The following is a 26,622-nucleotide window of genomic DNA, read 5'->3' as shown; positions in this document are numbered from 1 at the left end:
TGTGCCTCTGGAGACAGTAAGGAAGGCCACTGCAGGAGGGCCTGGAATGGCTTTTTCCTGGGATAGTGTCATTTACAAACCATGTAATGTTGGGTTCCTTTTGTCAACTTCTGTGTTTTTTTCTTATTTTAAAAGTAATACTGTTTACTGTAATTTTTTATTGTGAGTAATATAAGTAATATTGTTTATTGCAGAAAACGTTGTAAGATAAAGAAGGAAATAAAAGTCAACCACAATCCCACAATCCAGATATAAACCCTGTTAACACTTCAGGGGATTTTCTTCCATGCTATTTTACTAACACTCCTGAAATCATGTCCTATATTGTACCCTGATTTTTCCATTCAATATTATATGATGAGTCTATCCTCATTTCATTAAAAATTATTTAAAAAAATTTTTTACCAGCTTAACACTCCAGGGTACCAGAATCTGTTTATTATTGGATATTTTAGATCTTCTAGCTTTTCATCACTCAGCCTAACATTTTCTATAATCTGTTCATTTGTATGTGTTGTCATAACTGATGGGTTTAGACTTGCAGCTCTCCTGGGTCCTGGTACTACATCCAGGACGCCACATACAGGATCCTGAGGGCTGCCTCCACCACCCACACACCCAGCGGGCCCTCTTCCCCAAAGGGAGTGTTATTTCTCGGGCCTCCTCCCCTCCCTTGCTCCTGATCCTCCCCAGGGCTATGGCAGCGTTCCCTGACTGATCTCCCATGTTTGGGTCTCTGGAAGCAGAGATTCTCAGCCACGTCCTTCTAGAAGATTCTAGGCTCCTTATGTAAGTAAGTCCCCCGCCTTAGCCCCCAACCCCAGAAGGTGAATATGCAGTTTTCGAAACTCCCCAAAACAAATGGCTGCTTTGTACCCTCACTCCAAAGCAAAAGGTGATTCCCAACCCTGTATCTGCATAATTGAGTTCCCCCACCTGTCCCCTCTGCAAGGAGAGGGGGCTCGAGAGGAGATCAGAGGGGTGGAGAGGACACTCTGGAGAGACCCTGGAGCCGGCATATCCTACAAGCCAGGAGGTGGGTGGCACCGCTCCACGTTCACGACTTCTCTCTGCACCTGGCAGCTCACTACTCCAGGGTCTGGCTGGGAAGGGGCGGGCTGGGGTCCAGCCGCAGCCCTGCTCCTAACGTGCTTGTTAGCGCATGACCTCCATTCACGACCTAGCTACTCTCAGAGGCCACGCTCTTTCTCCCCCTGGACCATCTCACTCCGCTTCTTTTTTTGTTTTAATTTTTAAAATTAATATATTTATTTTAATTGGAGGCTAATTACTTACAATACTGTAGTGGTTTCTGCCACACATTGACACGAATCAGCCACAGATTTACATGTGTTCCCCATGCTGAAACCCCCTCCCACCTGGTACAGATACACAACGGAACATTAGCCATTAAAAAGAATGCATTTGAATCAGTTCTAATGAGGTGGATGAAACTGGAGCCCCTTATACAGAGTGAAGTAAGTCAGAAACAAAAACGCCAATACAGTATACTAACACATATATATGGAATTTAGAAAGATGGTAACGATGACCCTATATACAAGACAGCAGAAGAGACACAGATGTAAAGAACAGACTTTTGGACTCTGTGGGAGAGGGCGAGGGTGGGATGATTTGAGAGAATAGCATTGAAACATGTATATTATCATATGTGAAACAGATCACCAGTCCAGCTTCGATGCCTGAGACAGGGTGCCCAGGGCTGGAGCACTGGGATGATTCCCCTTCTTTCCTATAAAGCCCGTCCTAAAAACCGAGGACTCATTTCAGAAGTCCCCTCCTCCCTCCTCCGTGAACCCCAGCCGCCTCCCTCCCCAATTATAGCACAGCATGTAGCCCCTGTTGCAAGGATGGTCTGCCTCCTCCACTGGACTATGAGCTCACCTCCTCCTTCTGATTGTGAGTGCTCACCTCCTCCTTCTGACTGTGAGCTCACCTCCTCCATCTGATTGTGAGTGCTCACCTCCTCCTTCTGACTGTGAGCTCACCTCCTCCTTCTGACTGTGCCCTCACCTCCTCCATCTGACTGTGAGCTCACCTCCTCCATCTGACTGTGTGCTCATCTCCTCCTTCTGACTGTGCCCTCACCTCCTCCTTCTGACTGTGAGCTCACCTCCTTCTGACTGTGCCTTCACCTCCTCCATCGGACTGGGAGCTCAGTGAAAGCAGAGGCTCCGTTGATTCCCTGCGAGCCTGGGGCCTGGCCCCAGCGCCCAGAGAGCGCTCAGGGCCCTGCAGCTCCTGCCCCAGACGTGACCCCCACAGTCACCCCCACCCCAGCCCGCACTCCGACAGTCAGAGCAGTGCATTAAGGAGTCAGTCTTGGGGTCCCAGACACTGGCCCCTCGACATGGCCCGGCAGTGCCTCGAGCAGGCCCCCAGGGAGTCCCAGGTCCTATGAAGGAGCCATCTGTACTGCAGGCCATTCATGAATCCCTGAACGGACGAATTAATTACCACCTGTCAAAGTTAGACTTCTCCCTTCCTTCGAGATGCATCTTCTTTTTATTCTTAATTAATTTTTAAAATTACGACGTCAGTGCGAAGTCTAATTTATTTGACTTTTAGCATTATTTCTCTGATAAGCAATTTCATTCTATGCCGGGAGCTCGCCTCGGCACCAATTTGTCACTTCGGCTCTCGCTTTTGGGGGCTGCAGACCAGGGCCTCAGGCCCCCGCTGATAGATGAACGTGCCCCACGGACCCATCCTAAGGGCCCTGGCCTGCCTCCCGGTCCTAGGATAGATGGAGGGAGCGAGGCTGAGGTGCTGGCCTTGCAAACACATCAAATGCTTCTGCCTGCCTGTCTCACTGATCCTACAAAAGCCCTTTTGAAGCAGAGCCTGTCATCCCATTTTACAGGTGAGGCCACTGAGGCTCACAGAGGTGTCATAACCAGGACATGTTGGAAAAAAGGACTCCAAATCTGATGACTCTTCTGCTTTACCCTGGAACCTCAGTGGAGCTGGTTAGAAGTTTCCACCTGCAGACCTGTGACTGAGACCCAGAGGCTGGCAGGACAGGTCTGACAGGATTCCTGCTTCAGTCTGCCTCTTACCCCTCCACCCGTCTCCTGGTGAACTGGATCCTTTGTGTGAGGATCTGCGCCTCTCACCCTGCTCTCCGCCCAGCAGCCCTAACAGAGGAGCTGGCGACCTCCAGGACCCTCCCCTTCAGCTGCAGGGACTGCTCACGGGGTGACCCCACGGCTCAACTCAAGCAGGTTGTGATTCTAAATAGGGGCCACGTAGGCTGTATTGAAGGGGGACATCTGAGCAAAGTCTCCCCGGAGGAGAGGAAGTGATCCACACCGTCTGGAGAAGGGCCTGCCAGGCAGAGGGAGCACCCAAACTTTGAGGCAGGAGCACGCGGGGCACGTTCAGGAGAAAAGCAAGACAGCAGGGCGGCGAGGCTGGAGGCAGAGGTGGAAAGACGACGCGGGCAGAGAGCAGTCACCTGGGAGGCTGAAGATCCCCTGTCTAGTCACAGAGCTCTCGGGGAGTGCTGGAACACACGGGAGTGGGATTTGAGACGGTTCTTCTAGTCTAGTAGTAAGAACTAGGTAAATAATTATAACCGGGGCAAGGCGGATGAATGACCCAGCTCCATGGTGACCAGGGGCCGGCCGGACGGAAGGAGCTGGGGAGTCTTGGAGGCCACGCTTGAGCCAGGCCTGGGGGCCGTGTCTCCTTCCAGCCAGCCCATGGAGAGTGTGCCCAGAGCCCCCAAAGGCTGTGGGTGTGATTCCTAGGGCCGCTGTAACAAGACACCCCCAACTGGGTGTCTTAGAACAGCAGAAATTCTTCTCTCACAATTCTGGAGGTTAGATGTCCAAATTCAAGGTGTCACGAGAGCCAGGCTCCGTCCAAGACTCTGGGTAGAACCCTCCCGGCTCCCGGTGTGGCCCGCACCTCTCAGCCTTCCTCACTCGCAGCGGCCTCGCTCCAGCCTCTGCCTCGGCCTCACCCGGCTTCCTCCGCGTGTCCCTGTCTTTACTCCGTGCTTCTCCAAATGTGCCTTCGTCTCTCCTTATCAGGACACCAGTTCCCTTGGGTTAAGGTACCCCCTCCTCCAGGATGACCTTGACTTAGTTACATCTGCAGGGACTCTGTTTCCAAGAAGGTCACATCCTGAGATACTGGGGGTTGGGACCTCAAGGTATCTTTCTGGGGGACACAGTGCCACCCAGCCCAGAGGCCACGGCTCCTAGGGACGTGCTGTCTGACCTTGGTTGTGCCAGTTCCCTCTCTGGGCCTCAGCCTCTCCTCCTGTAAGGCAGGGGCTGGGATGTCATCCCTCTGGCTCTGCTTGTGTTTCTTCAGGTCCTTTTGAAGATCCAGCCCCCTCCCCTCACTGCACCACCTCTGATCTCCAGCATGAGCAAGACAGTGTGGGGACAGGAGCTTAGATGACTCCAAACTGTATCTTCACCATAACACAAATGTCACGAAAAGCCTTCTGATGTTACCCTAATGGAGTGCGGATAACACCCTCCAATTCCCCTCCTTCGCGCTTTTAATTTCATCCTTTTTGCTGTTTTCCCTTCCCCTTTAAAGCCTGTGTTTGCTTTCATGCTACACGTTATTTATTTAGTTGCTTGTCAATTAGTGTCTATTCTCCTAGCGACAAGCACATTAGCAGCTGCAGAGATTAGAATTAAAATTCTCAACCCAGTTGGTGCTACCAAAGCCGCGCCTACCCGCCTGAGAAACAGCACCTCTTTGTCATTTCAAAAGATGACCTTCCTCTCCTTCTCCCTGCTCCTGGCTCCTGATTTAATTCCAACTGACTCCTCCATGGTCCTGCCCAGACGTGATGGCTTTGAGATGGAACTTTTTCAAATGCACAAAGGAAGATGCAGGTTCCTCTTAACAGCAGCCTTTGATGACGGTTCGTGTAAAGCAGGAGTCGCTGGATTTGAACAACAGGCTCTGATTGCCTGTCTGTCGGGGGTTCTGACTCAGCCAGCCCAACACGCCACACCTCCTATACGCCGTTCAGCCAACATTCTAAGCATGGCAGGGTGACCAGCTCCTTGATTCCCTGGGTTATGCGACCCTGTGCAAGTGAATTAATCTCTCAGGCTTATTTCCTCCTCTGCAAAGTGGGGGGATTAAAACCAACCACATATAGATGTAAGAATGGAGATTGCATGTGTAGAAAGTGAAAGCGTTAGCTGCTCAGTCACATCTGACTCTTGCAAGCCCAAAGACTGTAGCCCGCCAAGCTCCTCTGTCCACGGGATTCCCAGGCAAGAATACTGGAATGGGTAGCCATTTCCTTCTCCAGGGGGTCTTCTTTGCACAGGGCTCTAATCCAGGTCTCCCCCATTGCAGGCGGGTTCTCTCCTGTCTGAGCCACCCAGGAAGCCTCGAGTATTGCATGTGTAGAGATTTGCAAAGTGAGCTTCAGCATGTGTTTCTTCCAGTGAATCTGAGGAGTTAATCACATGGCCAGGAGGGCTTTGGTGAAGGGAGACCCCCAGGGCAAAGGCAGGCAGAGCTCCCCCCAGGGGTCTGACCACTGCACACCTCAACGCTGCAGGTAGAGGTCGAGGGACCACGCCCGAGACCCCAGCCTAAGACAAGAGGCTTCAGAGCCCAGTGACGAGGCCGATGAGCAGGGAACTGGGAAGCTGCGTTGTTCCCTTTCTCTGTTCCCAGGGTGCTACTGCTCAGGTCCAGGCAAGGCAGGAATTGAGACGACTTCTGCACCTTCACAGTGAGCTCAGCAAACACCTGCTGCCGTGACCTGCACATTTCTCTGCCCTCATAATCCTGGGAGTGGGAGCGATGCCCTCGGCAGCTCCAGTGGAAAGACAAGACAAGCTGACAAGGTGACTGTGTGTGACTCTGCCTGGGTCACGCTGCAACATGTGCCTGCCTGGGACCGATGTCCTCTCACTGCTAGAATCCAAGCGGCCTGGGGGTGACCCTCCCAGGGATCCCCCTTTAGTGAGGAGTTCTGGCTCCCACTGACCCTGCTGCGTGACCTCGGGCTGTTCCCCTCCCTTCTCTGAACGACTGCTTTGAGTACAAAATAAAAGATGAAACTTAATTCACAGGACTGTTGCTGGGGGACTTAAAGGGGCCAGAAGATGCTTGAGAAACACCTCAGAGAGGGAGGCTTGGGCAACAAGGCTGACGATGACAGGAACGACGGTGATCACGATGGTGACCACGACGGTGACGTGCTGAAGGAAGACGGGCAAACTCTGCCACCCAGCACGCAGCAGGCAGGACACCAGGCGGCTGCTTCCCGTTCCCCACCTCCTGGGCGCCTGGGGAAAAGAGTGGGACCAAACGCGGGCCCCAGACCTCCAGGCGTGGTGGCCAGAGTGATGCTTTAAAAACCTGAGTCAGATCACACTCTCCTCCACCCCAGAGCTGGCACCCCGTGTCTGCCTCCCAGAGTCACGGTCTCTGAGCTCATCTCCTGCCATTTCCCCCCGACCCAAGGCCCCCTCGCTGCTCCCTGGGCACCTTCAGGCCTTGATCCCAGAGCTGCCACCCCAGCCGGCCTGGGACACCCTTGCCCCAAGACGCGCTCCCTCCTGCTCCAGCCTTGCTCACAGACCCTCTCCATGAGCCCCCCTCCCTCTGAGATGGAGCGTGGTCAGCCCGGGACACGGGGGCGGCTTTGCTCACTCATCTGCGCCGTTCTCTCACTGCTGGAATCTAAGAGGGGTCTTGGTTTTGATCACTATGCGTCCCAAGGGCCCAGACGGGGGCTTGCTGGATAGACGGAGCTCTGAGTGCTTGTGAAAGGGTGACCACTGCAGGGGCCCGGGGCCGCCGTTAGCGGTTCCTGCATCTCCCCACAGTCACACCACAGCTCAGCCTCTGTGGCTGGGCCCGCCATCGGGATGGTTAGCAAAAGCCCGTGATTCTAAGCACCACAGACGAGAAGGGGCTGAGCGCCGGCCAGGGCACACGAGTGCCCAGCTGCGCCCAGTTTGGGCTGTGAGCTCCAGCAAGCACTGCTTCCCTGTCTGGACCAAAGGAGGCATGGGGCCGCTGGTTTTCACAGGGGGTCCCCTGGAGCTCCAGGACTTTGCGGAGGGGCCTCAGCGAGGTGGGGAAGGAGGTGTAGTGGGCGCCAAATGGCCAGGACCCTGGGTAGCCTGCTCTGGCTTCCCGCAGAGCTGACACCTCCCTCTGTATATGAGATTCTTTCAGAAGAAAGGGTTCCAGTTCCCGAAGGGGCCTGGGGGGCACCACAGGCAGTTAGCAGGTCTGGACCTTGAATGAACCGCCTTACCCCTCAAGGATTCACCTTCTCCGTCTGTCTAAAGTCAGGTTGGACCAAAGGATCTCAAAGTGCCCTCCCAACTCAGAAGCTCAGACGCCCTGATTTCACACCGGCAGAGGCATCATGAAGGAAGCGTGGGAACCGGGTGCAGAAGGACAATTATCACCATGCTATATAACACTCTAATGGCGGGATCTTTTATGTTAGAAGAGACGTTATGGAGCACAGTTCCATCAAATGAATATAATAGACTTGTTTTATATTACAATGCACACTGTAATTACACATTTCAATAATTCCTTCAACGCATTACATAGAAGCGTTCTGAAGTAATGGAGTCCTGGAACCAAATATAATAACTCGCCTAAGGGGAGGACGCGGCGGGTGGTGATGGGGTGACGAAGAGGTCTCCCAGCTGGCAGGGACAACCACCATCTCCTCAGCCCAGGGCCACTCAGCTCAGACCTCACTTTCCGGAGGCTCTTTCGAGGAGGCCCTTTGTCCCACACCTGCCCAGGGAGGCAGGAATCCCTTCTCCAACACCCCCAATGGCACTTCTGCAATCACACCTCCAGGGACCAGGAGCTCAACCCCCAGGCTACCTACTGGATGGGTCCTGTCATTAAGAAATCGCCCCACTGCATGCACAGAGCTTTGGGTCTCTAAATTCATATCATTGTATCCATACTATTCAAAGCAGCGTGGAGACACCCCTGCTGGTCCAGTGGTTAAGAATCCCCTTGCAGTGCCGGGGATGCAAGTCAGGGAGCTAGGCTCCCAGGTGCCGCAGAGCAACCAAGCCCCTGAGATACAACCCCAAGACCGAGCACCGCACCTAGAGAACACTCGTGTCCCAACTAAGACCCAATGCAGCCAAGTAAATATATATTTTTTAATATAATAGATTCCTTTTGCTGCTGTCAGAGATTGGGAATATGACATGGATCCCACTGAGCTAAAATCAAGGGAGCAGCAGAACGGTGCTCCTTTCTGGAGTTTCTGGGAGGGCATCAACTTCCTTGCCTTTTCCTCCAAGTCACCTGCACTCCTTGACCCCTGGCGCCGTCTGTCCGAAGCCAGCCCCTCCCTCTCTGAACCTTTTTCTGTTGCCGCATCTCTTTCACCATGACTGGGAAAAGTCCTTCTCTTTTCAGGACTCGTGTGATTAGCATGTCCTACCTGGATGATGCAGGATAACTTGCCCAGCTCAAGGTTTTTATCTTGAGCACATCTGTAAATTCCCCTTTGCCGTGTTAATATTCACAGGTTCAGGGATTAGAGATGAGACATCTCTGGGGGACACGGTTCTGCCTACCGGGGGCCTCCTTTTATTATTACAATACCAAGCAGACTGTGAGCTCCTGTTACAGGACACAATGGCTTATGGGGCTGTGACAGGGTATGTGGGCCACGTGACAGACACATGCTTGATGAATGGAAAACGGATGGTCAAAGTATCAGTGATGTAATCCACTTGGTCAACATCCCTCCAAAAGCAAGTCATGGGAAATGACCACAAGGCTCTCAGTGCATTATGGTAGGCCACGTGCAGAGTGAGACTATCCACCTCCCTTGTCTGGACTCTCTACCTCTGTTAATGCAGCCAAGGGACCGTTAAATGCAGCCAAGGTACCGTTAGCGTTTGGGATCCCTTCTTTCATCTCTGTTAACTTAACTGCTTGCAGTCAGTTAAAATCCTGTTTGTCTCCAGTTCCAAGGGGAAATATGATCGTGCCCATTTTATAGGGGGATAAACTGAGGCTTAAAGCGTGGAGGCCCAGAGATCACCCCTGAGATGAGTCTTCAAGGATGAGTAGAGTGAGTCAGGCTGAGGATCAGGGAGACACATGTGCGAAGTCCAGGGTTGCAGAGAACAGGAGGTACCCCCAGGGCCTATGAGAAGTGCGGCAAGCCTGGTTGGGGGTAGGGGCACCGCCCAAAGACACGGGGGATGAGGACTTCCCTGGTGGTCCAGAGGCTAAGACTGCAGGCCCAGTGCAGGGAGCCCGCAGCCCCTGGTCAACTAGATCCCACATGCCGCAACCAAGAGTTTGCACGCTGCAAGGAAGATCCGGCAGGCCACAGCGCAGTCACATAAATACATAAATATCTTTTAAAAATAGGAGGGTGAAGAAGGAAGGTTGGGGTCAGACCAGGGAGGGCTTGCATGCCAAGGAGGAAGGGGCACGTGGTCTCCAGAGCGAGTGTGCCGGCAGGGAGTGAGACGAGGGGGCTTGTGGTGGCCAAGCTCACCCTGGCTGGGCGCAGAGGCCGGAGGGGACAGGCAATGGCAGGAGGCGGGGGACCCCGTGAGGACAGGGTCAGCAGGGGGAGGCGGGTGCAGAGAGGACAGAGTGCAGAGGGGTCAAGAAAGGAAGCAGGGCGGGCTGGGCTGCTGAGAGGCAGTGAGGGGGAGGAATCCTCTGGGCGGACTGTGGTTCCAGCGGGTAGAAGGGGCCCGTCTCAAAGACAGGGAGCCTGCAGGGGAGGAGATGAGAAACGGAGGCGGGGAGAGGTCAGACCCCTCCCCAGGGTCGCGGGGCTGGATCCCTCGTCCTTCCTACACAGCCAGGTGGCCCTGCTTCCCGGGGGACGGCGGCCTGCAGCTGGGTCAGCCGGTCACTCCAGGGCGAGACCCAAAGCAGGCAGATGAAACCACAGTCCCGGCAGGTCCCCAGGGGAGGGGGAGGGGGCCTCCTGCGGCCGCAGCAACAAGAGTACAGGATTCTGCATCCCCACGGCCACAGCTTGCTCACCCGATGAACTGAGCCCCCCGCCCAGCCCACCCCTAGCCTTCATCCTCCTGTTTTCTTCCCTCCATCCCTGTGCTTTCTCCTCCTCTCCTCGGGATAACCACCACTGATGCCCAAGGCCACAGATTAAAAGGCCCCAACTTCAGGGGTCCACGTTCAACTGTGCCCAGGGCTGCCTGAGCCCGTGGGCGAGGGGCCAGCACCCAACGATGCTGTCGTTGTTGTCACTAACAACTTCCTGCCCGACATCCTGGCCTCACGGCGCCACCACAGGTCTCCCCAGGGCCTGGTGCCTTTGCAGACTATTCCCTCCTCCTGAAGTGTAGGCACCCCTGCCCCCGTAACACCCCGCCCACCTTGAAGGAGGGTGAGAACACCCTCCCATGCTGTGCCCCCTCCACGAACGGGGCCATACCCCTGGGGCGAAGGTGGGGGCTGGAAGATGGTGAATTTCATAAAACACGAGTGTCTCTGAAGGCCTTCCAGTGCCGAGTATCCCCTCCGCCCACCATGAGAAATGGTCTTGCCTGCGGGCTGGTTCTTGTAAGATACTTGAGGGAGAAGAGTAGGAGAAACTGAATTCCCAGAAACACCAGTGTCATCAAAATAAAGTGACCCTCGCTGAGAGAACTATGGTGAAATGGAAGCCAAAAATCATAGTTTGCCCATTTTGCAGAGAAGAAAACTGAGGCTTCAAGAGAAGGAAAGAATGAAAACACACACACACACTTGGGCTCCCAGCCATGGGTTTCTGCGGCCACGGAGCCCCAGGACCCGGCTCCCCGCGTCTGTGACCCCCGGCCCTGCTGGAGTCAGAGTCAGGGCGGCCCTCACTCCTTCCCCGCCGCCAGCCATCACCGCCGTCCCGCGCCTCGGAGGACCTGGGGCCACTCACGGTTTGGTTTGTTAGGAGGAAAAGTAGCGCTAACACAAATAGGGGCTCTTTTAAAAGCTGAAAACCTTAATTAAGCGCTCGTGGGAACGCCTGTTAACCACAGCGCTGCCGGCGTCTGAGAGAGGACCGTGGAGGGTGGCCGCAACCACGGAGTGGATTTATTAACGGCGCGATCCAGCAGGAGAGGGGCTCCCCAGGCCCAGCGCTGCCCTCCGAGTTCAGGTGGGGGCAGCCGCTCCCCCAAAGACTGGGTCGAAATGAACGAGCTTAAAAAGCCCTGGGAGCCCTGAATGGAAGCGGGGGCTGGAGGCGGCTCCAGGGCCCCGGCTCCCGTTCGGGGTGCAGAGACTGAGGCCAAGCCGTGGACGAGACTGGACCTTGACGTGGAGGAACCTCCCGCACCCTGCCGGGGGGCCACACCCCAGCCCCCCGCGCCTCCTCCGTCTGAACCCAGCCCCGCCGCCGACTGGCCGTGTGACCCTGGGCAGGCCGCTCTGTGACCCAGCCAGTCCTTCCCCTGAGAAAAGCAGCATCTCCCCCACGAGGTCTCACATGATGACCCGTGACTGTGTTACACTGCCCGCCCGGGCCACGGGACCTCCTGAACAAGCCTTCCCTATTGGCCTCGTCATTCACCCTTGTCTGTTCTTCCCACCGGTCTGAGTCCTTCCAGAAGGCGGTGAGAGAAGCCTTGGGAGTGTCTGGTGACTGAATATATTTGCTGGCCTGTGGCTGGCACTGGGGCTGAAGGAAGTACCACATGCGTTCTGTGCCTTCACGACCTCCTAGCTAGGGACAGGGGAGACACAATCCCCCCCAAATCACACTTAGACAATAAAAGCCACAGGCATGGCCAAGTGCCAGTGATGGGACTCATCACCCGGGACAGTGCACAGTAGGGGCTCCCGGTCAGAAAGTACCCTCTGAACAGGCTCTGAGGCCAAAACCAGCAAGAGAAACAAGAGAAGCCAGAGGTGGATGGGAGCCGGCCAGGCAGGGGACAGCATGTGCAAAGGTCCTGTGGCTGGAGGTGGGGGGGAGTCCTGTGACGCTGAAGCATGGGAGCTGAGAGTCAGGCAGCTGGCGGGAAAGGAGGAACGGGCAGGACTCAGCACACCCAGGCCCGCAAGGGACGCTAGCCACGATGGGAAGCCTTCAGCATTTCACACCAGGAAGATAACAGGATCACCTCCACATTTCAGAGACTGTTCTAGCTACGGTGTAGGAACGCTTGCAGAGGGTGTGGGTACACGTGGGGAGGCAGGCTGGGAGGCTCCTGCAGCATGTGGTCCAGGGGACAGAGAAGGGTCCAAGGTGGACCATCCGGAAGTGAATGAGGAGTGGCCTCGGGAGGCAGCGCCGATAGAGAGGCTGGGGTCGTGGGTGGGACAGGACAGAGGGCGGGGAGTGGAAGGCGGCGAGCTCGCCTCCAGCACAGGCTGCCGGCCAGGGCAGAGCCCTCAGGGAGGAAGGAACGGGCAAACCCCAGCGACCTGGCCGAGGTCCGGGCGGCCCTCACAGTTAGCCGTTATCAATCTTTACCCTTCCCCGCCATCACCTGGCAGGTGAGGGAACGGAAGCAGGTTCTATGAGGAGCCCCGAAGGCCACAGCAAGACCCTGGGCCTCCAGGGCCCCGCCCAGGCCCACCCCACCTGGCGCCCAGCAGAGCGAGCTGGGAAGGCCCCATCTGCAGCAAGGGGTAAACACGACCGGCCCCCAGGGCAGCGTCCTGGGCTTCTCTGGGCACGGTATGAGTCATTGTGATAATTGAATTTTTGAGTTAAGGCTTAAAATATGGCCAAGATTGAAGAGGCAATTTGGCAGGGTCGGGAGCCCCCAGGCAGGTTTCCCTGCCTCCACCATTCGGAGGACTTATTAACAAGATCACTCTTTCTCCCCTGCACGGCCTGTTCACAAGCAGGTCTCGGGGCGGCTGGGTCGAGGAATTCAATTGTGCGTCTCTGGGGCCCGTCTCTGTTTGGGAAGGGCAGAGTGAGAGGAGGCTCCTTGGGCCGTGACGCGGGGGAGGGCTGCACTTTTTTGGAAGAGCTGGCATTTCGGGGAGATAGGGTATAGTCCAGAGACCAGGACTGTTTTGGGAACGGGTCTCGACAGACCCAGGCTCAAATTCTGGCTCCAGCACTTGCTCCAGTGACACTATACACCCCTGTTTTCTCGCCTGTAAAACGGGCAGGTGGTGCAGATGAAAGAAATGATGCCCAGCGTGGCTCCTGCGCATCAGGTGGGCGCCAGCCTGGGGGGCGAGCAGGGCCCGTGGCAGGGCCGGCGTCTCGGCCCCGCCTCTCTGTGTATCTGTTCCCTGCAGGTGCGTCTCAGGTGCAGCTCCTCAGCCACACCTGGTGATTCCTTTCTCCGAGCGGGGAAACGGATGCCTGTCCTGAAGAAGGCTTCACAGACTCCTGAATTCAGCTGCTGATAAAAGGAACTCGCCGGGGACAAGGGAGCTTTTTCCGAGGTCCAAATCATCCCTATTTGCCAAGGATGTTCTTGGCCCAAATCCAGTCCAAGCTCATGGGGCTGCTCCTCCACCTCCCCAGAGAGGGAGGGCCTTCACTAGCCCAAGGTTGGAAATATTTTACACGATTCTCAACTGGGGGATTAAAAAGGTGCTGTGCTTTGGCTTACTGAGCTCCTGAGAAGCTGTGGGTGACTGAGGCCAACGGCCAGCTGGGCTCCCAGAGGCCCCTGCCCTCAGGCGTCCAGGGTTTACCACCCAAAGGGTCAGAGATGGACCATGACCTCCACTCACGGCCTTTCCAGAAAGCTCCCACAGGCTGAGCACCAACCATGTGCCAGGCCACGTACTCAAAACGAGCGATGAAGCTGCCAGACTGTTGCCCTGTTTCTATCTGAATCCGAGGCTGGCTCCAGAGGCTAGCCCGAGCCCTGACCACACCCCCATCCCTGCCCCCACCTCCAGCCCCACCAACACCCCCATCCCCACCCCCCAGCCCCGCCCCCACCCCATCCCCACCACCGTCTCCGCTTTTGTGCACATCACCACGGAACCTTAAACAGGGCTTCCTAACTTGCTTGAGACCCGCCACTGACAGACAGATTCTTGGAAAGGCTCTCACTGTTTGGTGACTTCCAAACGGCACAGGATCACCTGCGTGACCGGGTCTGGGCTAAAGAAGGGCAATTCCCATTTTACAGGTGTATGGACTGAGGACAGAAGCATACCACTCGGGTCTAGAACCAGGCCTCCTCTTCCCTCCAGAGTACCGTGCAGAGCCATCTTGTGGGCTGTTCGGAGCTCCCTTTGAGGAACTCAGCTGTGAGACTTCTAGAAAAAGGAGCTGCCATATCATAACTAAATCTGAGTTTTCCCACACTGGAATGTACTGAGGTACATGTGCACAAGTATTTCTCAAGATGAGAGCTCAGGTGACAGGAAGCCAAGCAGAGACGGTCCTTACTGACCACCGACCTGCCCATCACTTGGCGAGAAGCAGAGGTGGGGGCCCAGGCCGACCTGCAGCCCAGGCTTGCCTCCCTGAACCCCAGGCCTCCGGCGGATGCGACCACATCACCTCCACCACCGTCGTCTCGGGAGCGGACGGGGTAGCGGCGGGGGGCACAGTTCGGGGTCCGGAACGACAGGAGGGCGCGGAGGACCTCGGACTGGTCACTCGGCTGTCCTGTGAACACACGGGTGGTCCGGACCACCCCAGCGTCCCCACCTCCAGGGAGGCCTCGGGGTGAGTGCTGGACTGAGCGATGGAGCGGCATCGCTCTGCAGGCCCCAGGGTGGGGGCGGATTTCTGAAGGACCGCTCGACGCCGGCTAGAAAACGCGATGGTGGGTGGGCATCCGGAAGAGGCCACACAGCCCCTCTCCCCTCCAAAGCAGGAGCCCCACCCGTGACAGAGAGGCAGGACGCGCTCAGCGGGAACCCCAAGCTTTATTGGCTCAACGTTCTCTTCAGGAGCCTGGTCGGCTGGGACTGGACGTTCCAGGATGGGCACTCCCGGGTCTGAGCTAGGAGAAGGGAGGGAGAGAAAAATGAGAATTTCAGGTCACATGGAGGGATTCTGGAGTACGATCCCTGACAGAGTTAAAGGTGAGAAGCTCTGAAACTGCTTTCAAAGACATGCTGTTTGATCAGTAAATATTTATAGGACCAGACGATGATGAAATATTTATCAAGTGCCCACTATGTGTCAGGCACCACTTGCTGCCATTTCTCACCGGTTAAAAGGGCAACACACCAATAACTAAGCGAACCGTCAAAAACGGAGCAGGAGAAAGCAAAACTTTCTACGCGCTGCTGGCAGAAAAACGCAGCGGACGGGTGTCCCTTGGTGTTTCAGCAGGACAGCACGCCAGCCCACCCCCACGTCCCGTCCTCCGCCCGAGGGTCTCCAAGCGACATTACCTCCAGGTTCCCTCTGGCCTTCCGAAGGACCTTGTGCGTCACAACCACTGCGGAGAGAGCAGAGGACGGGGTGATCAGACACGGGCGCCCCGCAAGACGGAGGGGAAGCAAGGGCGGGGCGGCGGCCTCCAGCCCCAGAGGTGTCCACCTCATCACACGCCGGGGGCCAAGTGACCCGTCGGAGGGGGTGGGCCGCAGACCCCTCCTCAGGCCTCAGCCACCCCCTCTGCGACGCTGGAAGGCAGGGCGTGCGACACGTTACAGATGGAAACCGAGGCCCGGCAGGGGCAGGGGGACCCCCGAGCCCACCTCCGCGGGCTGGGCCGTGCTGCCGCGAGGAGAGAGGCCTGCGCCTGTCTCGGAGCCCTCATCCCCTGGAGGAGCCGCTCTGGGAATGGGGAGTGCCCGCTCCACGCAAACCCAGGTGTGCGGGCCAGGGCCGGGGGGCGGGCGCTGCAGTCCTCGGGCCGGGCGCCTGACCGCAGGGAGGACGGGCCGACGGCCGCGGGGCGGCTCCCTGCGCCGGCAGCGCGTTCCGCCAGCGCGCTCCGCCTGGAGGAGCGGGCGGGGCGGGACCACCTCGCGGCTCCCTGGGCTCAGCGGCTGCGGGCAGAGGCCCAGCGCGTGGGAACCCACGGGCAGGCGGAGGGCCCGCCTCGGGGCACGGCTGTAAAAGGAAGCCGGCTTCTCGCCGCAGCCCCTGTCTGTCCCCCAAACGCCAGGAGCAGGGGGAAGGCCACCACTGACGGAGACGGGCCGAATCAGGACTCGCCCTCAACAGGCCTCCGTGATGCCCAGGGACTCCATCTACGCCCGGGGAGGACACACAGGCTTCTGGACCGGGTCCTCCGCCAGTGAGGCTGAGACCGACTCCCTGCTGGCTTATTCCGAAGAGGTGCCGGGCGGTGGCCTTGAGAAAATATTCATTTCTTGCCTCACAAAAACTTCCCTGTGGAGGTGAGGGAGCCCGCCCGCCACCTGTGACCCCAGGAAGGGCACAGACGTTGGGAGCCTGGTTTCTAACTGGGCGCAGTGAATCTCAGAGGGGCCCACCCCAGCCCCATGCCACAGGGCAGAAGTTCTTAACTTGGGCCCAGGGTCATGCTTCTGGGCATCCAAAATCCCTGGAAACCATGTGCAAATCTGTGTGTACACAGATGTGTGCATCTTTCTGGGGAGAGAGATCACCTCTCCTGAGATTCGCCAAGGGGCTTGGGATCCAGAGAAGATTATGTATCGTGGCACTAAAAGTATCAAAAGAGTTACATCTCACCTGGCCCAAGTTTGAAGGGGTCCCCACATCTGAGCAGCACCGCCCACCTTCCGAGCAAGAAGCCCCCACTGAGGTGAGAAGCCCGAGGGGCAGAGTGGGGAAGGGCTGGCCCCAGGCAGAGGCGTGCCTAGAGCCCAGGCCTGTCTGACAGCGCTAGACCCCTTCCACCGAAGACCCCAGCCTCACCAGTGTCCAGCGGAGACAGGTGGTTTCTCAGCTGCGACCTCAGTGAGCACCCCCAGGGGTTCCTGCCTACTAGGGGCGGCAAGTGGAGTGGGCGGTCCCCGGCATCACAGGGAGGGTCTCACAGTCACCCTGTCCCCTCCTTTCCCGGCAGACTCTGAGCAGAGCCGGCGTGTTCACCTTGACCCAGGTGGGGAAGGGAGAGGTGGGGACATTCCCCCGACTTCCACCTAGTCCCTGAGAGCCAGAGCAGACCTGGGAGAGGCAGGCAGGCCGTGGGGTCCTGGGGGCACCACAAGCCTGGACAAGCAGCCCACTCGCTGTGCGACCTTGGGTGAGCCCTCCCCGCGGCCGAGACCGACTCCAGGTCAGGCCATGAGGAGAAATACGGAGATGGTGACGCCGTCTTAGCAGGGGAGATGCTACGACTCATCGGAGGTTAACGGTTTGCCACCACCTCCATGCACAGAACTCAGTCTGACCTCATGGAATAAAAGAGCCAGAGAACTAATGCTTATGGAGCATCCGTTCTGTCCCAGGAAGAAGTACAAGAGAGCTGAGACACCACTCCCATCCCTGTCTTACAGATGAGAAAACAGGGGCACTTCTTTATGAAGTTGTGATGAGAACCCAGGCCCATCGGCCGGTCTGAGTCCTCTGGAATTTCCGTCTCTGGTTAGAGGCGAGGACTCTAGAGCTCGGAGAGCTAAAGTCATTTACTCCCAGTCTCGCAGGAAAGGGGTGACCTGAGCCGCGGCTCCCCGACCCGGGACTCGGCGCTGGGTTCTGGTCCCTGGATCCGCTGCGGTGACTTACCCATCTGAACCCACTTCCGGAACCTGCTCTCCTGGAGGCAGGGTTCACTTCCTGTGCCTGGGACTGTCTGGGCAACAGCCGCAGGGCACTGCTAACGCCGTGAAGCCCAGTGTTCCCTGGACTCGGGCTGCACAAACCACGCTCCCTCCTGCTCGCTGCTCCAGGCACCTGGCCCAGCCACACGGCCCGCAGCCACGACCCGGGGGCACTGCGGACCCCCCTTCCAGCGCCCCTCTTCTCTACCAGGAACTTGAACTCCTAGGCCAGAGCCCCACAGACATCCGCCACTCTGCCAGGGCTACCTCCCTACTAGCTTTCAACACCATCCTCGCCCCTCCACGGCCCTGTACAGCCCCCCAAGAGGTCTCCCCACCTCCCAGCCGCTCTGCTCAGCCACGGGGACCTAACACACGAGGGACCCTGTGATCACCGATGCGCCTTCCTGGGTCTGGCCCACAAAGCCCCTTGTAAGGTAAGGATGTTGACGGGCCAGCAGCCCGCGGTCCGGCAAGGGCTGTGCTGTCAAGAGGCTCTTGGAGGACCCCGGGTGAAGGACGGAAGGAAACCCAAACGCAGGAGGCGTCAGGACCGCCCAGGGCCTGGACGCGGCAGCCACCCACCGCCACTCACACTGGTCAAAGATGACCTTCTCCTGGTTCTTGCTCAGCTGCAGCAGCTTCAGGGTGTTTTGCAACTTCTTGTCTTGTTCAAACAGTTTATTGTGGAGTTTGCTGATCTCTGCCTTCAGTTCTCCTGTCTAAAGAGAGGGGGATTTAGAAAAAAAAAAGAACAAAGAGTATAAACGTCAGATCATGTAGGAAGAACTGCAAAACCATATAAAAAGCACTCAACCTTCCAAACAAAGGTGTTTGAGCAAAAGCTGGAAGCCACGTGCTGCCGTTCAGATGGCGGCAAGCGTGCAGGCACCGTGCCCCCAGGACCGCGGGCGGAGCTGCGAACCGGGGCAGCCCAGGGCGCACCCAGGCCCGCGGAGACGCAGCGGGTGTTAAGATGCGCTTAACCCTCCAACCTAGCGAGTCTACGCTTGGACAGTTACCCCCAAGGAAGGGCAGTGCAGGCCCAAGAAGATGCCTTGGCTCCAGGACGTTCACCCCAGCACTGTTCACGGCAGGACGAAATAAACAACCTGATTTGTTTCGATGGGGATTTAGGTAACTTAATTATGGTACTTATATACAGCGGAGTAATTTCGCAGCTATTAAAAATGATGTTGTAGGACTTCATTTACTGACATTGAGAGATGATCCTAATTAGTGACACAAGAGCCCAGAGCAGCTCCTGTGTACCAGGGCACGCCGGCTTCACAAAATTGAACGCATATATCTCTATCCATAGGCGTGTATATCAAGATGTCTAAACCATCTGACGACAGAGACATCACAAAAATGTTTACAGTGTTCCATTTCTCAGAGATGGGATTTGGAATATTTTGTTTTCATTTTTTTAATTTTTCAGAATTGTTTTTTTTTTTCCCAAAAAACTATAATGCTGATTTATTTTTAATGCTTACATCTTACAAGGAGGATATAAAGATATTATTCAGGGGAGTACGATCTATTAGGAAATCCTGCTTTTTTTCAGATATGGGGAGAGAGTGGATGGATGACAAACCCACGGCTACCAGGCCCCTAAAGTGAAATATGCACGCTGTGGTGACTCTCTCGGGCTTCCCTGATGGCACTAGAGATAAAGAACCCGCCTGCAATGCGGGAGACATAATGAGGTGTGCGTTCGATCCCTGGGTCGGGAAGATCCTCTGGAGGCGGGCAAGGCAACCCACTCCAGTGTTCTTGCCTGGAGAATCCCACGGACAGAGGGGCCTGGCGGGCTACAGCCCACAGGGTCCCACCGAGTCAGACAGGACTTAAGAGGCTCAGCACGCACGCACGCACCAGCTCTCCTGCCTAGTCGCCGCTGAGCCGGTGCGTGGGGTTACACGCACTCCCTTCCGCATAAAACAGCTGGATTGTAAGGTGCCCGGCGCAGGCCACCAGTGCTACACTGAAACACCTCTGCTCCCAGGAGGGAAGACAGCAGGCTGCCGACTTACAGAGAATCACTTTAGTTTGTCCCCAAACTTGTTTACGGCTTTTGTAATCAGCTATGTGATTTAATTTTTAAGTAAGCTTATGAAATATGTGTCTGAAAAGACAGAACTGGTTGAAAGAAAACCTGCATATGTTTCAGGGAAGACCTGATAAAGGCAAGTCACTAAAAAAAAACCACATTTCTGCCAAATTAGGTGTGGGTGAGTCAACTCTAAAAGGTGTGGGAGGAACACAGTCTAGGAGAATTCTACATTCAAATTGCTTCGCAAGTGCCTAAGTTTTTTCTTCATCTTCAAGAAACAGAAATTGGAAGTGACAGACATACATTATGGATGTAGTTTATGAAAGAAAGGAGATGGGGAACTTTAATCAGCAGACCCACATTCAAAGAAAAGGCCCTGGCCCAACATCAAAAGAATGGCAAATGAATGTACATTGAACTGTTTTTAAGTTAAACTGAGATGTTTAAGGTATGTATCATTTTTTGATTCCCTGCCTTAACCTACTTTTAAGATTAACCAATCGTGTCAGCTACAAGGACTTCGACAGTGCTTCCAAAACAGATCCTAATTAGAACACGAGGTTTTCTTTGATTCTTCCTCAAGCTGAGAGCCCGGAGACTTCTGCTCTGGCCGTGGTTTTGCAGGCCACACATTCTGGGACAAGGTCACTCTTCACTCAGAGCCCTGGGTCCACATCTGTAAACAGGGACGATGCTGGACCCTCCTGTCACGCTGCAGAGGACAGAGGCTCAGAGGAGAGGCTCCCTGAAGACAGGGACAACAGTTACTGCTCACCTTGTCTGCCTAACCTTACCTCTCCTTCTAAAGTCAGCTCAGATAGCACCTCCTCCAGGAAGCCCTCCTTGAGACCCTTCCCCACCACAGCCTCGGTTGCTTACCTCTGGGTGCCCATCGTGTCCAGGGCTTTCCCTAACATTTCCCACTTCACAGTGGATTGTAACAGGTCATTACTTGTTTGTTTCCCCACCTACACTACAAGCTCTCTGAGGGCAGAACTCAATTCTCCCCTCTGACTCCCCAGTGACTGGCTCAGAGTAGGTATGAGACCATCTGCCAAGTGGTGGGTTCATCTGCGCTCTCAAAATACCCTGAACACCCTGAATTCTATCCAGCACTGAAGACAAGGAATTATATATAAGTGTCTGCTGTCTCTATGAAATAAAAATCTTCATTTTCACAGGATGAAGGCGCCAGGGTGAAAATAGCGGGGCTCCAGAGCCCAGCTCCATTGCTTCCAGATGCTAAGATGATGGAGCAAGTGAGCTTCAGTTCTTGGTGGTGATTTAGTCACTCGGTCATGACCGACTCTTGCGACCTCATGGACTGTATGCCACCAGGCTCCTCTGTCCAGAGGATTTCCCAGGCAAGAACACTGGAGTGGGCTGCCACTTCCTTCTCCAGGGATCTTCCTGATCCAGGGATCTTCCCGACCCAGGGATCAGACCTGCATGTCCTGCACTGCATGCGGATTCTTCACCACTGACCACCAGGGATTCCCCTTCAGTTCTTACTTCTGAAAAACGGGACTAATAATACTTAACCCTCTGGAGGCTCCTGGAAGGGATAAGAAGAGATGCGAGTGTATAGCAGAGTCCCTGATACCATGCAGGCGTGCAACAGAGCAACTCTTCCTCGGGGCCACAGCGCTGAGATCAGAGCTGACTTAACGAGTGTGCCACCTGACTTCTCAAACTGCTTGTTTTTTTCTTCCCGGTTGGTTGTTATTCTTTTTTAAAATGAAAAATCTCAAAACATTTACAGAAGTAGAAAGAACAGGAGAACGAACCACTAGATACCCATCCAGCTTCAGCAGCTACAGCGATCAACTCACAGCTAGACTCGTTTCATCCATACCCCTGCCTGTCCTCCGTCTGAAATTATTTTTAAAAATCAATCCTAGAACCCAGTCATGTTTCATCCCAAAATATTTCAGTATACAGCTCTAGAAGAAAAAGATTCTTTTTTAAAAAAACCACAAGGTCATTATCACATCTAAAACAATGAGCATGACTGCTTGGTATCACCAAACAGATGTCGGTAGGTATGTTCCTGATTGCATCATAATTTTATTTTTATTATTTTTTTAAAACAACCGGATAGATTGAGCATCCAAATAAACCATGTTTTGTATCTGACTGTTATGTCTCCAGCTCCTTTTAATCCAGTGGGTCTCAGAGTTACCAAGAAGCCTCGTAAAATCAGATCACTGGGGCCACCCCCAGACTTTTCAGTAGGTCTTGGGTGAGGCCTGAAAACCTGCCTTTCCAACCAGTGTCCAGATAGGTTGGTGCTGCCTGTCCAGCGACCGCGACCTGAGAACCCTGCACGTCTGCAAGTTTCGCTCTCCCTCCTCTCCCTTTTTTCTTAGGATGAAAAGCGGTTCTGAGCTCACGTTGTACAAATCCTGCCCCAGACCTGGAATCAAGCCATTTCACCGAGGAGTTCTAATTGCCTTTAGGAAAAAAAAGGTACTTAGAAACCATGACTTGGCACCAGGGGTGCTCCCTGGTCCTGGCTTGGACATTTTCAGAGTCTTTTAAGTAAAGAGAACTACTAAATTTTTAAAATAGAAAATACATAAGAAGTTCATACATATGCATTTCTCTTCCCTGATAGTAAAAATTTCAACATAAGTTATTTGTTTAATACTATGATTAAAATATAGTAATTTCAAAACATCAATACAAATATTATTAACAATATATTTACTAAAAACACTTTAAATTTTTTGACAGTTCGTTCCTGCTCTTTCAGTATTTCCACTAAGAAAATATAATCAAATTACTGGCCCACCAGGGAATTTTTGAAATGTTTCCTCTTCTGAGTGGTTATGCCTTCAATTATATAAGGAAAGTTGGTTTGTTTTATCTTGAATATTTTAAAGTTGCTTTTCCCCGCATTTTAATTTTTATTTATATAAAGCATTTATAGAGTTTCAAAGTGAAATTTATGAAGCAGGATCAGTTCAGAGAAATCTACCTTCTATCCTTGTTCTTCCATCCTCTTCCTTCCCACCCCTATAACTCTTCTATTACTATTTATCCTTTCTCTTAAAAACATTTTTTTAGTACACACAAATCATGTCTTATTTTTCAGCATCTCTTATAAAACTTCAAAAATGAAAGTGATTTTCCTGCCAGGAGGAGGGCCATGCTGGGATTGAAAGCATAACGTAAGTCCAGAATTAGAGGGTCCAGGTGGCTACTCCCCTGGACAATTTAGTTGACCGAAGTGAATAGTCTTTTATTTTTCACGTTTTAAAAAAAAATTATTTTCAATTGGGGGATAACTGCCTTCTAATATTGTGTTGGCTCCTGCCATACAGAAGTGTGAATCAGCCCTAAGCACACATGTGTCCCCTCCTTCTCTCCACACCCCCATCCCACCCCACCCTCGAGGTCGTCAGAGCACCGGGCTGGGCTCCCTGTGTTACATGTTGTATATACAGCAACTTCTCATTAGCTATCTATTTTACATATGGTGATGTAAATGTCTCAGTTCCTCCCACCCTATAAATATTTTTATAAACAAATATATGTACATATTTGTATCTCTCCCCACAACTTTCTCAGATAAACTTATACATATGATACACACTTTCTAGAGGAGTCTGAGGGGCTGTAGGAGATGCAAAAGGCAATTTAATGACACTCAGAAAAAATACCAGGTAGTTAAAAAAAAAACCCCTGGAGCTGCTGGTGGAAACTTGGAAATCTGCTTCACACAGATTTCACACCAAGAAAAAGGCACTGTATGAAACACAGGCAGGGACAGAAAAGTGGCTAGAGGCAATTTAACACCACACAGGGGGTCTGTGTGTACCAGCAACCATATCGGAGCATCTCCGAGGGCCTTTTTCTGGCTCTAAAATTCTGTGATGCTAAAGTGAGCATAATCAATTACCTGAGAAACCCTCGGAAATAAGGTGCAAACCATCAGAAGCACTGACCAGCCCCTAGACTAATTTGCTAGTGGGGGAGACGAACGTGCCGATAATTTGTGTTTATACACACAGATACACACACAGGGACGAGAAACAAGAAGTGCATCCCATCTATTTAACAGACATGACTCTGACTGAGGACAAAAACACTGTATCAAGCTTAGACATAGGCTTTAAAAATCAGATGAGCAAACACTAGTTTAGAAGGATGAGAGGAAATCATTCATTCATTCAAAAACATGAACAAAATACACATGGCCCCTCATGGAAAACAGAGACACAGACATTAAACAAATATGTAACTATAACGTACGGTGAAGGTTGGGATGAAACTGAAGAGGGTGCTATGACTGACTGATCGGAAGCCCTCTCGGACCTTGAAGTAACATTTAAGCTGAGACCTGAGAGGTGAGAAAGAGCCAGCAGGAGGGAGGGAACACTTCTGTTTTCTGGGCCTGAGATGGAAATGAGCTTGGAGGGTTAGGAGGAAAGGCAAGGCCAGTGTGGAGCTGGAGCTCGGGGGGGTGGGTTCCTCTCCCACAGGCCATCTCCACTCCACGCACAGATTTCCTTGCATGATGACTGGACATGCATTTCCCGAGCTTGGTGCACCCAGGTTCCTGCCCAGGATCCCAAGAGGGATGCCCTAGGACAGGCCCAGCAGAACCTTCCGAGCCAAGAGCCACTTCACTGCTACTTCCCTGCCATTGCTGGGAGCTCTGAGGGCTGTGAGAAGGTAACTAGATAGGTGATAATGTGGAATGCACATTTCCCTTCTGCCTTCCTGCTGGACTTGGCCAAAAATTTATAGGTTAGATAAAGGAGGAAATATCTATCAGACTATCAAGGAAAGAACTTGAACTCTTCCTTAACTGGCAAGCTGCTTCTTCCAGGGAGGCTTCTCTGATTACTGGAGTGGGTGCTTGCCTTGACCTAATATGACATGGTACTCACACACACCGAAATCAGATGGATTATATTCCTTGCAGCCAAAGATGGAGAAGCTCTATATAGTCAGCAAAAACAAGACCAAGAGCTGACTGTGGCTCAGATCATGAACTCTTTATTGCCCAATTCAGATTTAACTGAAGAAAGTGGGGAAAACCACTAGACCATTCAGGTATGACCTACATCAAATCCCTTATGATTATATAGTGGAAGTGACAAATAGATTTAAGGGCCCAGATCTGATAGACAGAGTGCCTGATGAACTATGGACAGAAGTTCATGACATTGTACAGGAGACAGGGAGCAAGATCATCCCCAAGAAAAAGAAATGCAAAAAAGCAAAACGGCTCTCTGAGGAGGCCTTACCAATAGCTGTGGAAAGACGAGAAGCGAAAAGCAAAGGAGAAAAGGAAGGATATGTCCATCTGAATACAGAGTTCCATAAGAATAGAAAGGAGAGATAAGAAAGCCTTCCTCAGTGATCAGTGCAAAGAGAGAGAGAAAAATGATAGAATGGGAAAGACTAGAGATCTCAAGAAAATGAGAGTTACCAAGGGAACATTTCATGCAAAGATGGGCTCAATAAAGGACAGAAATGGTATGGACCTAATAGAAGCAGAAGATATTAAGAAGAGGTGGCAAGAATACACAGAAGAACTATACAAAAAAGATCTTCACGACCCAGATAATCACAATGGTGTGATCACTTACCTAGAGCCAGACATCCTGGAATATGAAGTCAAGTGGGCCTTAGGAAGCATCACTACGAACAAAGCTAGCGGAGGTGATGGAGTTCCAGCTGAGCTATTTCAAATCCTAAAAGACGATGCTGTGAAAGTGCTGCACTCAATATGCCAGCAAATTTGGAAAACTCAGCAGTGGCCACAGGACTGGAAAAGGTCAGTTTTCATTCCAATCCCAAAGAAAGGCAATGCCAAAATTTGCACTCATCTCACACTAGCAAAGTAATGCTGAAAATTCTCCAAGTCAGGCTTCAGCAATACATGAACCATGAACTTCTAGATGTTCAAGCTAGTTTTAGAAAAGGCAGAGGAACCAGAGATCAAATTGCCAACATCTGACGGATCATCGAAAAAGCAAGGGAGTTCCAGGAAAACATCTATTTCTGCTTTACTGACTATGCCAAAGCCTTTGACTGTGTGGATCACAATAAACTGGAAAATTCTGAAAGAGATGGGAATACCAGACCACCTGACCTGCCTCTTGAGAAACCTATATGCAGGTCAGGAAGCAACAGTTAGAATGGGATATGGAACAACAGACTGGTTCCAAATAGGAAAAGGAATGCGTTAAGGCTGTATATTGTCACCCTGCTTATTTAACTCATATGCAGAGTACATCATGAGAAGCACAAGCTGGAATCAAGACTGCCGGGAGAAATATCAATAACCTCAGATATGCAGATGACACCACCCTTATGGCAGAAAGTGAAGAGGAACTAAAAAGCCTCTTGATTAAAGTGAAAGAGGAGAGTGGAAAAGTTGGCTTAAAGCTTAACATTCAGAAAACTAAGATCATGGCATCTGGTTCCATCACTTCATGGCAAATAGATGGGGAAATAGTGGAAACAGTGGCTGACTTTATTTTGGGGGCTCCAAAATCACTGCAGATGGTGACTGCAGCCATGAAATTAAAAGACACTTACTCCTTGGAAGGACAGTTATGACCAACGTAGACAGCATATTAAAAAGCAAAAACATTACTTTGCCAACAAATGTCCGTCTAGTCAAGACTATGGTTTTTCCAGTAGTCATGTATGGATGTGAGAGCTGGACTATAAAGAAAGCTGAGTGTTGAAGAATTGATGCTTTTGAACTGTGGTGTTGGAGAAGACTCTTCAGAGTCCCTTGGATTGCAGGGAGATCCAACCAGTCCATCCTAAAGGAAATCGGTCCTGAATATTCATTGGAAGGACTGATGTTGAAGCTGAAATTCCAATACTTTGGCCACCTGATGTGAAGAACTGACTCATTTGAAAAGACCCTGATGCTCGGAAAGATTAAGGACAGGAGAAGAAAGGGACGA

General features: G+C 53.0%; 1 protein-coding gene across 4 annotated transcripts in view; it reads right to left on the bottom strand.

Moving 5' to 3' along the window:
* Window positions 1-14,828: 14,828 nt before the first annotated feature.
* CDK5RAP2 (CDK5 regulatory subunit associated protein 2) overlaps window positions 14,829-26,622 on the bottom strand; it is a 176,535-nt gene continuing 164,741 nt past the window's right edge. For all 4 annotated transcript variants that reach the window (XM_061163293.1, XM_061163294.1, XM_061163297.1 and 1 more), the window contains 3 exons: window positions 18,224-18,350; window positions 15,322-15,368; window positions 14,829-14,924 (listed from right to left, as the gene is read on the bottom strand). In XM_061163293.1, coding sequence (XP_061019276.1) covers window positions 14,868-14,924; window positions 15,322-15,368; window positions 18,224-18,350 — 231 coding nt within the window. In that variant the 3' untranslated portion in view covers window positions 14,829-14,867. The remainder of the gene's footprint in view (window positions 14,925-15,321; window positions 15,369-18,223; window positions 18,351-26,622) is intronic.

The sequence above is a fragment of the Dama dama genome, chromosome 16, assembly GCF_033118175.1.
Source record: "Dama dama isolate Ldn47 chromosome 16, ASM3311817v1, whole genome shotgun sequence".
In the NCBI taxonomy this organism is placed as follows: Eukaryota; Metazoa; Chordata; class Mammalia; order Artiodactyla; family Cervidae; genus Dama; species Dama dama.
The sequence above is the reverse complement of the archived record's forward strand: the minus strand, read 5'-3'. Positions and strand labels throughout refer to the sequence as shown.